General features: G+C 39.4%; 1 protein-coding gene across 1 annotated transcript in view; it reads left to right on the top strand.

The window, feature by feature from the left end:
• Positions 1–752: 752 nt before the first annotated feature.
• The window catches only part of LOC126164122 (dynein axonemal light chain 1), a 165,130-nt gene continuing 148,843 nt past the window's right edge, over positions 753–17,039 (top strand). Inside the window, exons 1-2 of the mRNA XM_049920213.1 lie at positions 753–906; positions 1,006–1,154. Of these exons, the coding sequence (XP_049776170.1) occupies positions 904–906; positions 1,006–1,154 (152 nt within the window). The 5' untranslated portion in view covers positions 753–903. The remainder of the gene's footprint in view (positions 907–1,005; positions 1,155–17,039) is intronic.

Below are 17,039 nucleotides of genomic sequence, written 5' to 3'. Positions count from 1 at the left end.
GTCGCTACGTGCTTTCATTCTCAAATAATGGACGAATGAGTTTTGCGGGCTACACTTCTTTTTCACCCTTACCCTTCTGGTACCGATACGTACGTGGTTCTTACTGCCACAGCGCTTCTTGTCCGACAGTAAGTGATATACGTATCAAGTTAACTTTCACTTTATTGCCGTCTTTTTTCTCCCATCTATTCATTAATGACGGCCTTGTTCCGTACCGGTAGTTTTTGTAAGTTTGAAATTCATGTCCCCAAACGTGTTGCTGTTACTTTCTTTTTACGTGATTCTACCCACATATTAGTGGATAATTGCGTGTTATTTTTTGATTCTTTTTTCCTTTCACTTTAGGCCATCAGTGTTTTTACATGTTTATCCGTTTGTGTACACTATACTAATGTATTTGACATTTTTAATTCTGACATAAGTACGAAAGCAAGTGAATACGAATCAACCAATCAATATACAGTCAAAACAGGCGAAAGCTTACTACACAGTCGATATTTGTAATTATGAAATACCGTTGAAAGTTACATAACTATACTGGTACGGCTTTTTTTCCGCATATTGGCATGTTGGTCTACTGCAACTGATTTAGATTGCTCAACACTCGGCGCGGGAGACGAATTTATAATGTCAATAAGCCGTTGTGATGGACAATATATATAATTACAAAAGATCACAAAGCTGCTATTTTTATTTCCATTGCTGTTATCAGACACTTCTAGTCGATATTTAGTTGCCATGGGTACGGAATGTGATAACATAAACAGCTATGCTTGTCGGAACTTCACGCGCTTAAACCGCAAAATAATATTAGTTATTTTGGAAACTGTTGTTGGTACCCGGTCCTTACGTAGCATTTTTAAGTTGGATACGCTTTCTACAACTGAGTAACGGAAAAAAGAAATGGTGCGTACGAGGAGAAGTTTTTTTTTTAAATTTTTTTTTTAAATTCCTAACAAGAATGTTTTATACTTTATAATTATGAATTGCGTATTGTGTGTGTAGGCAAAAGCAACGACAATAAAAGATGCTCTAAAAAGATGGGAGGAAAAATATGAAATGAACCCTGCGGATGCGACAGATGTTAATTTATGTTTTCAGTGGCCTTTTATAGAAAAAATGGACAATTCATTAGCTGTCCTGGTTAACTGCAGGTAAGTCAACATTAGGTAGCCAAATTACAAGCATTGTTCACAGACAAACAAACATAAATGCCCCGATTCTTAACATGAATACCCCAGCGTTATTGCCAGTTTACTGTAGTTACTTTAGAATGGGATAGGTTCAACTTGTTGCCGATTGCATTGGTTAAAAAATCATGAATATTATTTTCTATTGATATTTGATTTTGATAGGCTTCATCGCTGTGTCAGAATATTGTTGTGTGCAAGACACTGAATATTGTAACAAGTCAAACTCTATGACTCAAACTGGTGTATATCATAGAACGCTTTTATGATTTAAAACTGAGTGCCGGACAACCAATTATACGTTTTTATTATGAAAGCTTTTAGGTATATAGATTGAGCACAAAGAAGTAAATTTATGACAGACCCTGGGTGAATTCACTTTGCGTGAGTTACAGTCTATGTACACAGGCAAATAGAGGGTATCATTCCATGGTCAGTAGACAACTGTACAGAAATGCTGTTTGAAGCTGCAGCAGTACAGACAACATGTAATGGGGAAAAGTGTATGATAATAGGGCTCTACAGATCACCAGTCAGTCAGATAAACGGATTTCTAAAAGAGAAGTCCTGTTAGATAAGGCTAGCAGGGAATTCTCTTACATCATAGTAGCTGGTGACCTAAATATTAACACAATAAAAGACGACTGTTATACAAGGAGTTTTCAAAATCTGATTAAAACTTGTGGACTTAATTTAGTGGTAGGCAGTCCCATAAGATGGGGTTACAAATATAGAAACATTAATACATCACGTAATTACTAACATACCACAGATCAGGCAGACAGTCACGTCATATACACAACCATTGCAGACCAGCATGGGGTATTAGTTGAATTAGCAGCATATGTAGGACGGCCACAAATAAATATTTAAATAGTTTAGACAAACAAAGCAAACAAACACAGTTAGGCTACAAAGGCTATTGGAAACTGAAGACTTTTAGTGGGGTATACTTAAAAGAAAACCTAGATAAAGTATGGGACCCACACTGCAATACATTAGGCCATTAGATAGATGTTGCATGCCCATTAGTATGAAGGGAAATAAATGAGAAGTATAATAAGAATTGGGTCACAGTAGAGGTAAAAAGGAAGAGTGGAGAGGTGAAAAGTATGTACGAAAATAGTTGGCTAAGGCCAACCCAAGAAAATAGGGATGCATATAGGGAAAAGAAGAAATCATACACCAAACTGATAAAAGAAACTAAATCGACATATTATAAAAACAAGATAGCAACCTCAACAAATATCACTATGGGCTTTCACAAATGAAGAGAGGAAAGGTTTAGGCGTGGAAAACACTAATAACGTAACACTTGAGGTAAATGGGAGACAACTCAGTGATGCTCAAGATGTCAGCAATACTTTAAACAAACATTACATGGAAGTTGTGGACAAAATTAACAAAATCAAAACTATACGGTACTTCCAAAATAAACACAACAAACATACTGTATAGGACAAAATGCTTATTCATGATCCTAACTAATGAATCAGAGATTATAAGAAAAACATGTAGTCAAAAAAAAGGTATGTCCACTAAACTAAGGTAATTAAATGCTGTTCACAATGTGTAGTAAAGCCACTAGCCTGCCTGAGAAACTAATTTATGGCAAAAGGAATATTTGCAATATGCCTAAAAAAAAAGAGTAAAGTAATTCATATATATGAAGGAGGCTGCAAGACAGGCCCAAGAAATCACAGACCTATAAGTATTACATCTGTACTCTCTAAGATAGTAGAAACCATAATCAAAGACAAAATACTACATTTTATACAAACATCCGGTATTCTCAATGATAAACAACATGGGTTCAGAAGGGCAAATTTACCAAAACATCAATAGCTGAAATCTATAATACTTGCAACTAAATCGTTTTGGAATATAGAAAGCAGCGTGTAGAAATGAATCAAAGGTGAAAAATAATGTTACATGTGTATTTTGAAATTGTGAAATATGGGGTTCCTCAAGGATCTGCCCTTGATCCACTGTTTCTCATTCTGTTTGTCAATGATTTGACCAAAACAATATCTGATAGTGTAGTCATGTTCACAGATGATACTTAACTTGTTGTCACCAGTTCTATAACAGATGACCTGCAAGAGAAGGCTTCAATAAATGTGAAAAGTGGAAACAATTATTTCAGGGAAAACAATCACTTTATAAATGGAAACAAAACAACATACTGGGTGATTCACAAAGATCTGCAAATATTTAAATATGTTATTCTACAAGTAAAACTAAAGAAAAAAGTTCATATAAACATAGGCCCACAAATGTTTAGTTATGGCTAATAAAAGATTCTGCCTGAAATTTAGCAATTTCGCTACTATAAAGCCATTACAGAACTGTACGAGGTTAAAGTGAAGCATGATTTCCATTCATTTTGTGTTATTGATCTGGTGAATCTAATAAAACATGTCACAGACATGTATCTGCAATAGTTTTCCAGAACACCGAGAGATGCAAAGAAGTAATTTTGTAAAAATTTTAATTTATTAAGTACTTGGCCCAATTTGTTTTTTTTTAAATTCCAGACAATTGCACAAAGTTTTCATCATAAGTTGTAGATAATTTAATTTTGGAAAAATGATTGTAATGTTAACTGAAACTGTATGAATGTGTCAGATAATCTGCTTTTATTGATACCATAGCACATGTGAATTCATGTTAAACTGGAAAAAACAAAGCTCAGTGTTAAGGAATTTATACAGTGTACATACAATTTCACAGTATATTAACAATAAATGTTCAAAAGTGTCTCCACTGAGTTCAATGCATTTAGCTGCACATGTATGAGCAGATTTTGTTGCTCGTTTCAGTTTCACAGGGTTCTTCTTAGTTTAATATGTTGCATTCGTAATGCGAGCAAGTAATGCCTCACGTGTATTAACTTTGTTCTGATAAACTATGTCTTTCATCCATCCCCATACACAAAAATCCAATGGTGTAAAATGGGGTGATCTGGGTGGCCACAGACATGTAGCACCACAACCAATACATTTATGGGGAAAATGTTCATTTAAATGTGTAATAACGGTGTTGGTGAAATGTAGAGGTGTGGTATCATATTGAAAATACATATGCGATCGCATAGCAAGTGTAACATCTTCGAACAAGTGGGGCATTTCTTCTTGAAGGATTTGCAAGCTCTCTTGCCAGTTATATGTCCTGAGAAAATGAGTGGTCCAATATAGTGTGTGTTGATTATACCACACCACACATTTATGCTAAATTGCTGCTGGAAATTGTGTTGCACTGTTGCGCATGTGGGTTTGCTATAGATCATACATGCTCATTACGTAAATTTTTTATACCATCTTGAGTAAACTGTGCCTTATCAGTAAATAAAATGTATTTGTGTAACTGTCAATTAGTATTTAACCAGTTGCACAGCTCCAAGCGAAGGGCAGGATCTCCTGGATGTAAATGATGCCCTTTTTGATTCTGGTAGAGATACAGATTATTGTACTTCAGTATATATGAAACAATTATCTACTTAATAACTAATTGCACTGCATTGCTAAACGGAGAATATTATTAACATAATACAATAAGAAAAAAATTATTATCATATAGAAGGAAGTAGGCTAAAATTAACAGACAAAGAAACTGTAAATGCTGCATGTATACTGTATGACAGTTTACCACAGTGTATATAGATAGAAAGTATGTCTCGTTTTAAAAGAAAATTAAAAAGATATCTGATCAATGTTTTTGCTTACAATGTTAAAGAATGTCTTGAAATAATAAAAAAATTGTGTATCAGTATACATTGCAAGGGGAAACTGCAACAAATTTAAAACTATGTATTGAATCACTTAAAATGTGTAATTATTAACTGTATAGATAAAGAATCTACTCACTAAGCGGCAGCAGAACACACACATAAAAGACTGTTGTTGATTTGCAAGCTTTCAAAGCTAGTGGCTCCTTCTTCAGGCAGAAGGGTTGAAGGGGACGGAAGAAAGGTGAAGGAAAAGGACTGGAGGGTCATTCCATGTCAAATCAACCAATGGTACTACATGATTTGAACCATGACCTCTCAGATTTGGATGAATACAGTTCTATCCATGCAAATACCAACAAGTTAATCTTTTTCCCAAGTGAAATTGCTTACATGCCAATTTCTAATATAAGGAACTTGTTGTAAATGATTACAAATAACACTGGAAAACCACGAAAAAGATAATCTCTGCCATTTACAGCTAAGGATGAAGGTGAGTGGCTTTATTCAAAATTTTAACTTGTAGCATGTATATTACCAATTAAAATGTGTTCACTTCCTTCTGATCCATAGTTAAAAGAATCATGAACATCAAATTAAAACAATACTATATCATTTAATGTATTAACAAACAATAAGAGGGTAATGTTGCACAAAAAGGCTAACATAATAATTTAAGTTTGTTAGAATTACATAGGCCTACCTTAGTATTCATAGCCTAGAAATAGTCTGATTTTCACCTCACTTGCAGTAGTAAAATATTATTTTATACAAGAACCTATTGAGATCCCATCTTGAAATTTTGCATGCATGTAGTCAGTTAGACTGGGCAACACATACAATTTTTATAAAAAAAAAATAATAAAAATTAAAAAAATCCAAGGGTACATGTTTTGGAAATTTCAAAAAATGTTTTTTTGGAATAGTTTAAAATTTTCAGATTTAGGTATCATAGTCATTTTACATATCGAATTGAAGGGAATTTATAGAGGAAAACAATGGTGCAAGTTTGAGCTCTCTAGGTTGTACAGTTCTTGAGCTACAGCATTTTAAAACAATCATCGATTGATCAAAAACGAGAGGTTTTTTTGATTTTTAAACCCTTGAAACTCAACCAAAGGTCAGAAAAATTTGAAATTTCAAATTTAAACTAGTGTTAGTGGGTGCATTACCTGAAAAAAATTTCATCCAAATCTGAGATATCAAGGTTCAGGCTGTTAGTTGATTTGAGATGGAATGACCCTGGAGAGGTCTAGGAAAAGGGGTAGATTTTGGGCCCCTGACCCGCAGTTCTGGGTGACTTTCCCAAAATCTACCCCTTTTTGATAGATATCACTGTATTTTCACTTCGTATATGTAAGCTTAATGTAAACATAATGTGTCCAGTATCGTTGCAAGGAATGAGCCACACACAGGTAAAGAATAAGAACAAGAACCCATTCTTAGCAGCATGCCTATGCCTAGTAATGCTGTACCAGTATTAAAATTGGGTGTGAGTTTGGTACTGAGGTGGTGAACTTCTTTCCTAGCCAGAGATTATGCGAAAAAGTTTTTGACAGTTGTTCAGAAGGATAAGATCACATGTTATTAACTTTAGAATTGTACACAGAGGACTACCGGAATGTAATGGTATCAGTGTTTGTTTACACTTAGCTACCCGTTTTTTACTGTAGACATTTTATTGATGGGAGAAGAATGTTCCTACATATAGTGACACACAGATTGTCTGATATGAAGACTTTCTGAGATAACATAAGTTCTGCTGCCAATTGTGAGAACCTACATGCAGGTAGAAATATTAAAACTATAGGAAAGCATCAAGTGAAGACTTTTGCTCAATGGAAATTTGTAGACACAGGTAAGAACTCACAAGGATATGGCAAACCTGCAGAAATGGCTATTCATTCTGACAGCCATGGAGACAATCTTATGAAATATTTCAAAGTGAAAGCGTGTGGATATGTTAAACCAGATGCACCCATGCATTAAGTTACCAAAAACATCGAGCAGGACAGTTCAGATAACAGAAATAGAAGTATTGTGTTAATTGGGGGTGCAAATGATATTTATAGAAATGAACTGGTAACTGCAGTCCATAATCTAAGGCAATTTCTTCATTGTGCAAGCAAGAACATCAGAATTGTAGCCTACTTCCTGTGTAAATTCTGAAATTAAAAAGACAGACAGACAGTTTCACAAGATCTGTGAAATGTACACAAATGCCCATTTCCTTGGTGTGGACTTTCTGCAAAGGTGCAGTTATATGAAACATGGAATGCATCTGAACAGAAGTGGCAAAGAATTACTCAGCAAAAAAATCACTCATAAGTTAGAAAAATTCAGATGCCAAGAAAAAAGTCTATACAAACCTGCCATCCCCATGAGGTATATAGGAACTGCCATCAACACCAGTGAACAACCATAATACAAAAAGCGGTGATAAAGAAAACACAATCTCGGATGAAGTGACCACAGAAACAAAAACAGCAGAAGCAGTAGTTCTAAATAAAATGGTGAAGCCTACAAAAACTACAATAATGGAAGAACCATCTGCCTCACTCTCAACAGTAACAGCTGAGCTGCCTTCAATATCAGGAACATCAGAGCAGACACCAACAGTAACTACAAAAGCTACAGTTTCAACAGAATCTACAGCACTTACCTTAGGTAAGTCTTTCCGCTCCCGGGACTGGAATGACTCCTTACCCTCTCCCTTAAAACCCACATCCTTTCGTCTTTCCCTCTCCTTCCCTCTTTCCTGATGAGGCAACAGTTTGTTGCGAAAGCTTGAATTTTGTGTGTATGTTTGTGTTCGTTTGTGTGTCTGTCGACCTGCCAGCACCTTCATTTGGTAAGTCACATCATCTTTGTTTTTAGGTATATTTTTCCTACGTGGAATGTTTCCTTCTATTATAACCATATCATTAAAATGTGGATATAGCTATATATGTTCATAGGAATGTAATTGGCTTCACTATGTATCACATACCTAACTGTGCAGAACTATTGATTGAAGCAGCTGCTGCCATTCAGATACAGCTCTCAGGGTTTCCAGGAAAAATATGTTTTTGCTGGGTATATTTTGCTCAACAAGCTCGAGAGTGGATAGCTTCAAATACTACTAGGCAGAATTATCAAAGAATTCACTTTTTTAATAAAAGTTGGTGATTTTAATATTAAAACAATGATATAAAATGTTTGTGTCAAAGCTTCCTTTAGATCTTAAGCTCATTCAACCTACAGACACAAATTAAAAGTACAAGATGTACAGCTATAGTAGACACAATTTTAGATCATGTTCGCACTAACATACCTGAGCACAGGTAGAATGTACAAATAGTAAACAATGTAATTGCTGACCACTATGGCCAATCAATTGAAGAGCAAAGAAGATACAGTGATAGAACTAAGATAGACCAAACCAGGCTATCTAAAGACTTTGGAAGCTTTGCTGGAAAAAAAAGAAAGGAAACTGGGAAGGGATTTGTGGTGAAAAAATGTACAAAAGAGCTGGGAAATTTTTGGGGAAACTGTGAATTATTTTTTAAATGTTAACTTTCTGTAAGTATCTAGGAAAGTACAAAAAAGGGTAAGTAAAAACTGGATCACAGCAAAAACTATTCAGAACAGAGAAGGATTAAAAGAAGTATATAAAAATTATCAGGAGGGTAAATGTTTAGCGAAGGGCAAGTTCTACAGAGACATGAAGAAAGCCTACAGCAAGATGCCAGATACTATAAACACAAAATTGAAACTTCTTCACGTCTCCAAAACTGTATGAGAACACACAAACACAAGCAGGAGAGAGACAGAAGTGCCAGGTCACGTAAATACCACATTTAAAAGGAAGGAAGATGACTAAATGATCCATATGAAGTATCTGGTATTTTCATTCAGTAGTACATAGATGTAATGGATGGGTTGGTCAGAAACCAAAACATCCAAATAGTAGATAACATAAAGAGCTCCAAGATTGTAACAGACTATATATTCGTATCACCTAAAGATGAGTCAGAAATCATAAATATAATTTTGTAACAGACTATATATTCGTATCACCTAAAGATGAGTCAGAAATCATAAATATAATATTCGTATCACCTAAAGATGAGTCAGAAATCATAAATATAATTAATCATATTTGTAAATACATAAGTAAGGCTCCTACATTCCTCATAAATCAATTACTACAGGAAAACAATCAATTATTGATAAAATTATTTAATTGGATACATAAAAAATTACTCACCAAGCGGTAGCAGAACACACACATAAAGACTGTTGTGGTTGGCAAGCTTTCGTAGCCAGTGGCACCTTCTTCAGGCAGAATGGTTGAAGAGAAAAGAAGAAGGATGAAGGAAAAGGACTGGAGAGGTCTAAGAAAAGGGATAGATTTTGGGAAAGTCACCCAGAACCGTGGGTCAGGGGGGACTTGCCGTACGGGATGAGAAGGAAAGTTTGATTGTTGGGGACTGCATCGGAGCAGGAAGAGGCATGTGATGCTGACCCTGTGCGTCGGTACCACAAGCGCATTGGCAGTGATGCAACAAACTGCTGATTACCGTGATCATGTCGCCCAAACACGGTTGGTTGCTGATGGTAGGCGAACCTGCTTGCTCCGCAATTTCACAGTGCCTGTTTATATTAGATCACTATTATTCCACTTTACCTATATTATTCCTCAGCAACAGTGGTTCGATTATGGCCATCTTCCCATGTTGGCTTCCACACTTGTTTGGTCACAATCCACACTACCCCTCGCTGTTCACTGCCGCAAATGGTTCCGTCATCGCCACCTGTGGCCCCCACACCTGTCGTGTTGACCTTGGACTCAGTGAGGAGTTTCTCTGTAATTTCACTGTGGCTGACGTCACCGACCTCATCCTCAGCATTAATTTTCTTTCCCACTTCAATCTCCTATGCAACCTCGCGAAGCGTCGCATGGTTGATGGCGCGTCTCATTGTTCTGCACACTTCAGTGTTAAGCAGCTGTCCTACTTCAGCCATTTTGCCAATCTCCCCTCCAAATTTTCACTCTTCAACCCCCACCTTGTGGCGCACCCCTTGAAGTGCACCATGACATAGTGCACTATATCGTGACCACACAGGGGCCACTGGTACAGTGCCTTGTCCACCCTCTCCTACCAGCCAAAAACAAGTTTGGCGCCCTTGTGGTGATTACTAGAGCCTGAATAAACAAACTATTCATGACCATTATATTGTTCCCCTTTTAGTTACAGTAATGAAATTTAGGGTTCTGCCATATTCAGTTAGGTAGACTGCGCAAAAGCTCTTTACACAGATTCTGGCTGCATCGGAGGACATCAAGAAGACGGCCATTATTATGCCCTTTTGTCTCTTTGAAAGCCCCTTCGTGCCTTTCAGCCTCAGTAATGCTGCACAACCAAAGAAAATTTATGAATACAAAAGGAATCTCTCTCTGTTATCAACATTGCCAAACTGAGAGAGAGCCTTGGTCATGAATCTTGGCATCTAGCATTCCAAGCCGAAGGAGTGAATTATAAATGGGATGCCTTTCTAGATACATTATCTTATCATCTAAGTAATACTATTCTCATCAGAAAGATAAATATTAATAAGAATAAGGCAAGACAGTCAAGGCCTGTGGAATTTGATAATACTACCAAAGAACAGAAAGAAGAAATGGAAGAAATGTATATGATACAAAGAGAGACCAAAAACAACGAGCACAGGGATAAATACAAACAATACAAGTACCAGTTTTGCAAGCAAGTCAAAAGATTGAAGGCTGAAAAGATTAACTTGAAAATACAAAATTCAGATTGTATCTCCAAGACCTGCTGGTCAATATTAAATGAAATTAGAGACAGTAAAACAAAACTAAAAGGTAATATCAAAATACAGATATCTAATAACAATATTGATGTCACCAATCCTCAAGAGATCAGTAACATTTTTAATGACTATTTCATAGATATTGTAGAATCTGACTTTTGTACCACAGTTAAAGTACCTGTTGGAAGTCTTGCTGAGGATAATTCTGAAGCTAATCAACTCCATGAACTTGAAAGCAAGGATATTTTGCTGCTCATCAGAGAATGTAAAAACAAAAAATCCGATGGGTGGGATGAAATTTCTCCATTTTTACTTAAACAGTGCGAAAACAATATAGCGTATCCCTTGGTGCAAAAAAGGTGATAAACAACAAGTAGAAAGTTACAGACCACTTGCCTTAACTTCTGTTTTTAGCAAGTTAATTGAAAAAATAATTCTGAAATATATCATAGAGCATTATAATAAGCATAAGCGTCCACCCCTCGTGGTCTCGCGGTAGCATTCTCGCTTCCCGAGCACAGAGTCCCGTGTTTGATTCCCGGCGGGTCAGGGATTTTTCCTGCCTCGAGATGACTGGGTGTTGTTGTGTCGTCTTCATCATCATCATTCATCCCCATTATGGTCAGAGGAAGGCAACGGCAAACCACCTCCATTAGGACCTTGCCTAGTAAGGCGGTGTAGGTCTCCCGCATCGTTCCCCTACACTCTGTAAAGAAGCATTTTCATTTTTTCCATTATAATAAGTACAACATCCTGGGAGGTTTTCAGCATAGTTTCAGAAGTGGTTGTAACACCATGACTGCAACACTTCAATTTATGCTGAAAGCTCTTGACAAAATTGATGAAGGCATGCAAGTAGCTGGAGTTTTCCTAGACCTATCAAAGGCTTTTGATAGGGTTGATCATAAGGTACTTCTGTCAAAACTGGCCAGAGATGGCATAAGTGGAAAATTATTGCATCTCATCACATCATATTTAAAAAACAGAAGACAGTGTACCTGTATCTCACACAATAGTGGAGAAACATTAAAAAATTATACGTCAAGGGTCAGGAGTATTAGGATCGATAATTGGTTCCTTCCTCTGTATATGTTATGTCAATGACTTCCCAAAGATAGTAAAAAATGATACAATGTATGCAGATGACACTTCAGACCTTTGTTGGGGAAATGATATTCTTAATCTTGGCATAGAGGTAAAAAAATTTATAGATATTGCAAAGGAAAAGTTTGAAAATGACAATCTAAAAGTCAACTTACAAAAAACAAATATAATCCCCTTCAATGTTGGTGATTTGCAAACTTGTATTGATTCTCAAGATAGCAATACCGTAGGGAAAATCTGCAGTGAGTGTAAATTCCTAGGTATATACATAGATAGCAAACTACCATGGACACAACAAATTGACAACGTATGTGCAAGGCAATCATCTAGCCTGTATGTTTTAAGAAGAATAGCTCCATATGTCAATAACCAAACAATAAGGATGATGTATTTTGGTTTAATACATCCATTTGTAGCATATGGTCTTGCACTGTGGGGTGGGGATTCCAAAAATCATGTAGACCGAGTATTTAAACTCCAGAAAAGAGCTTTGAGAATATTAGGCAAAAAAGATGCTCAAACATAATGTAAGGAATTGTTTATAGAATTTAAAATTCTGACTATCTATTCAATGTATATGTTTGAAACAATAGTACTAACTGTATAAGATAAGAACTATACCTGTCGTAATGCAGAAATTCATGTTCACAATACTAGACAAGTACAAAATTACCATATGATACACAGAAGACTGAAAAAAAGACTGTAAACAGTCCATATATTAATGGAGCAAAATACTTCAATGCACTGCCAAATGAACTGAGAGACATTCAAAAAACATCTAAAATCGTGGCTCATTGAGGAGTGCTTCTATAGCATACTGTAGAAACTAAAATCTAAACTATTATTATGCAAATAATTTGGACTACATTCTTAATAGGAACTTATAAAGTAAAATTAGATTGTATGCTGTTGTATTGTACTAGCAATTGCTATGCATGTAATTACATGTTTCACGCAAATAAATTACAAAATTACAAACATTTCAGCATTTTTTGGATGACGTCCTCTGCAGCACATTGGGCTCTTTTAACTATCTGGACGACATTCCTATTTACTGCCAGAAATTGGCTGAACTGCATGGATACCTCAGTGCAGTTTTTATCAGCCTGGATGAGCAGAGGTCAACCTCATTGTGGACAAATGTGTGTTGGGGTAGCCGAGACTGAGTTCCTGGAACACATATACATATCCGCATTTGTCTTGCATCCCCTACCTGAGAAAGTCCATGCAGTTGCCAAGTTTCTGTGGCCCACAGCATACAAGGAACTACGCAGGTGTTTGGGGATGGCAACTTTTTGAGCGCTATGTTGTCAGGATGGGGCAGGATAAGGTTATGATTGTCGACAGGGCTGTAATTAGTTGCTCTCGGTTGCACAACAAAAATGTAAACTTTATTAAAAGAAATTAAAATTTTAAGACAATTTCTTAAAACAGCACAATTGACGGTATGATGGCTGAAGGCCTTATCACAGAAAAAAATTCCACAATTTTAGGGCCGAAGGCCACCACCAACAACCTCAAACGACAAACAGCTGAAGGCCAGAATTAAAAGTCAGAAGAACAATTCCAAATAGCACATATTAAGATAAATACTTTGTTTTAAAACAAACTCTAACACGGCTGAAGGGCTTATTATAAAAGAAGTGAAATTATTACTTGGCTGAAGGCCAAAACAACAATAAATAGAAAATTACAAATATCCTTGAAACAAACATAACAATCTAAGGAATCAGGACAAGCGGTTCTCATCAAGTGTTCCAAGGGTCAGCCTGGGAAGGTAACTCAAACATAAGATACGGTGAGACAGGCAGCCAAGAGTTGTCCTCATGTAACGGGATGGCAACTCAAACTAGGTGCAGCTTAAGTGCCGACCGACCGACTAACCGATCCGCCTAACATCCGATCACCAGAATAATGATGGAATATTTTTAGGCAAGGGTGAAGAGACAGACAGCACTACGTCTTCAGAAAACACCCAAGGCCGAAGGAAACACTAGAACCCAGGTAGATCTCCCAAAAAATATCCACAGTAGAATACAAGAGGCTGTCAAACTACACGCCGTGTCGGACAGCATCAACGTGAGAAGGAAAGATACACTGCCAGGAAAGTATGCTAACCTCCAGGGCAGGTAACTGGGCAGTTAGTGGCCACAAGGCAGAAAATACCGCTGGTTGCACTTCACTAATAAGAATAATACTAAATTCAATGGTGAATAACAAATAGAGAAAGACGGCTGCAATATTTCACTGCCTCGAAACACTTCACTCGTTGCCGCCAGGCTCGGCTCAGCGGCCCTAGGAGCAACGACCCGCCAATCAAAGGTGAGATCTCAAAATAGTTGAGGTTGCATTAGCAGTGAACTCTTCACCAAACTTAAACATCCAGGGTTCGGTGTGCAACGAAGTCGTCACTCTCACAGCTACCCCTCCTCGATCCTGTAGTGGCTGTACCTTGCCAGCGGCCCTGGCTCGCCCTCGCGCTGCACTGACCTGCTCGCTGCTGTGCCCCAACTGAACTGGTGTCTGTTCGCAACTGTCTCCAAATCCAGTACGCAGACAGCATAAAATAACTGCACATTGAAAACCACAAAATAAGCACAGATCTGGGAAAACAATTCCACCAACAACTCACAATACTAAAACCAGACACTGTGAAACAACATGGACGAATTACAAGTTGGCAAAACTCAGAGAAGCCAGAAGTGATTGCAAGACCAAATGCATGTTGTCCGCTGTGACGACCGATCGAATGACCAACCAACGGTCGTCCCCACTCAGGCACGGGAAAGATCCCAGTATAAATCATCAACTGACATCTTATTGCCATGACGTCACTTCAATGGGTGGACACACACACACACACACACACACACACACACACACACACACACACACACACACACACACACACACACACACAAAAGTGAAAGTTGCACTACTCGAATATCACGGTCCATTCAACTACAATGCGCTGAACCCGATGCGTGACGTGATCGTGCACTCTCGTGACCACATCCTACCATCGGACAGTGGTGTGTGTCACCAGCTGTCAGGCGAGTACTGGCTCTGTGGCCCTCATTGCTGCTCCGTCCAACTCAACTCCCCTTGCTCGACACACGACATCGTGGAAATATGAGAGGCCGCTCCAAAGATGGTCCCACAGTATGTGCTATCGATGAGCGCTGCTGCTGCCACTCACGGACAGAAAAGGTGAGAAAACATGGTGGCGCCAGTAAGCGCACTAATAAAACGAGATGCCACCATCGCTATTACGAGATGCCACCGTCGCTATTACAAGATGCCGAGCTATGAACGGCATCGACGCGAGCCGCACACCGCTCAATTTTTTTCGCTGTTTTCTAAAAGATGTGGCTGCCATTCAGGAACCCCTCACTGCTGCATTGCGAGGCAGCCAAGCAAAAGGGAATGGACCCATTCCATAGACCCCTACAATGACAGCCAGTTTGGAGCGCACCAAATGCGACCTTGCCGAGGTGGCCCTCGTGGCGCACCCTCACAGTTTCGCCCCCCTCGCTACTGTCACTGGTGCGAGTCAGTCCGAGACTGTTGCAGTCCTCCAGCAGCATATTGTGGACACTTGGCTGCTGCTGGCTTTCTTTTCCGCCAAACTGTCAGAACCACAACCAAATGGATACAATTGGCAGCTGCTTGCAATGTACGAGGCAGTGAAGCATTTCTGCTCCTCCATTGAGGGGCATCATTTCACTATTTTTGTGGATCAGTGGCCACTCGTGAAGGTTTTTTGTCAGAAAGACGGTGATCAAATTTTGCTGCAGCCAGCAGGAGTACGTAGCACAATTTACCAATGATGTACGCCACGTAGCTGGCGTCAACCAGGTTGTTGCTGATTGCGTCAGCTGCTCCTCTACCCTCAGCTCTTCAATAGATTATAAGACTCTTACAAAGGCCCAGACCACTGATCCCACACTAACCCCCTTACATCGAGAGCAAAATGTGGACCTTGTCTTCCAACTTCATCTATATGTTGAAATATGCTCTTACCTGCTGCAATGGCAAATGGTCCTTTTCTTTGCTGCTGGTCTTGTTATGTTTGCAGGCTGCCCACAAGGCCACTTGGAGGCGTCCCCGACTGATTCGGTATACGGACATCCTCCGATCCTGCCACGTGACTCCCCTTTCGCCAGAGGTTCGAGACCTCCCTCGGACACGGGTGTGAGTGTTGTCCTTAGCATTAAGTTAGTTTAAGTAGTGTGCGAGTCTAGGGACCGATGTCCTCAGCAGTTTGGTCCTTTAGGAATTCACACACATTTGATCATTTGCCAGGCGACTTTATTGAGCCGCAGGCTTTACCCGGTACATTATGTATCCCAGTGTACATTCAGCAGCTGCAAGACTACACAGCCAGGCTGTGGCCGATGCCTCCAGAACTCCACGGTGAGCACAAAAGTTCTGTGCACCGCTACCTCACATCTTACACTCACGTAATGCTAAGCGTCGATGCCTGTCAGCCCCCACTCTGCCCACAGTACTCAGGTCCACACCTTGTTCTGCAGCGAAGTGACGTAACATTCACCGTGCACCTCCACGTGCCCCGTGTACGGTGTCCATTGACAGGGTAAAGCCAGTTTACACGTTCAGCACTGACGATGCAGACGCACCACCGGCAGCTGAGGTATCCCTACGAACCGCCGATGCCACGGACACTGCTGCCGACACCAGTTCCCACCCTGACACCACCGGCACCTAGAACCCAGATGCGGCCACGTCGCCCCCATTTGCTAACCCTTCTGTCGCAATTCCTGAGCGTGCAGAACCTGACCCTGAAGGCACTACACGTGACTTCGGGACTTTGGTCCGGCAGCCCGGCAGCTCACACCACATCAGAATGTGACCTCCAGTGCCCACAAGTGACACCCGCCCCTGCCACCACGCCCACACCGTGGCATCTAACAGATGACAGATACAGCAGGACTGACTGATGCCTGCACACTCTGCTGTGTGTTAAACCACGTGTGCCCTGCTTGCCCTATTTCCCCTCTGCTGTGTTGCCTCCAGCGAGACTGCACCGCAGTGCGGCTCCTCGTGCTACCTCGTGTGCCTCCCACATCAGTCGCTGCACCACGCGACACCTTCCTCCCTGAGCTGCAGGTCCAGCTGTGCGTCTCACATGCTGGTCAGCTGGCCACGACCCACCGTCACACACCGCACGCAGCCCG

This window comes from Schistocerca cancellata, chromosome 1 (assembly GCF_023864275.1).
Source record: "Schistocerca cancellata isolate TAMUIC-IGC-003103 chromosome 1, iqSchCanc2.1, whole genome shotgun sequence".
Lineage (NCBI taxonomy): Eukaryota > Metazoa > Arthropoda > Insecta > Orthoptera > Acrididae > Schistocerca > Schistocerca cancellata.
The sequence above is the reverse complement of the archived record's forward strand: the minus strand, read 5'-3'. Positions and strand labels throughout refer to the sequence as shown.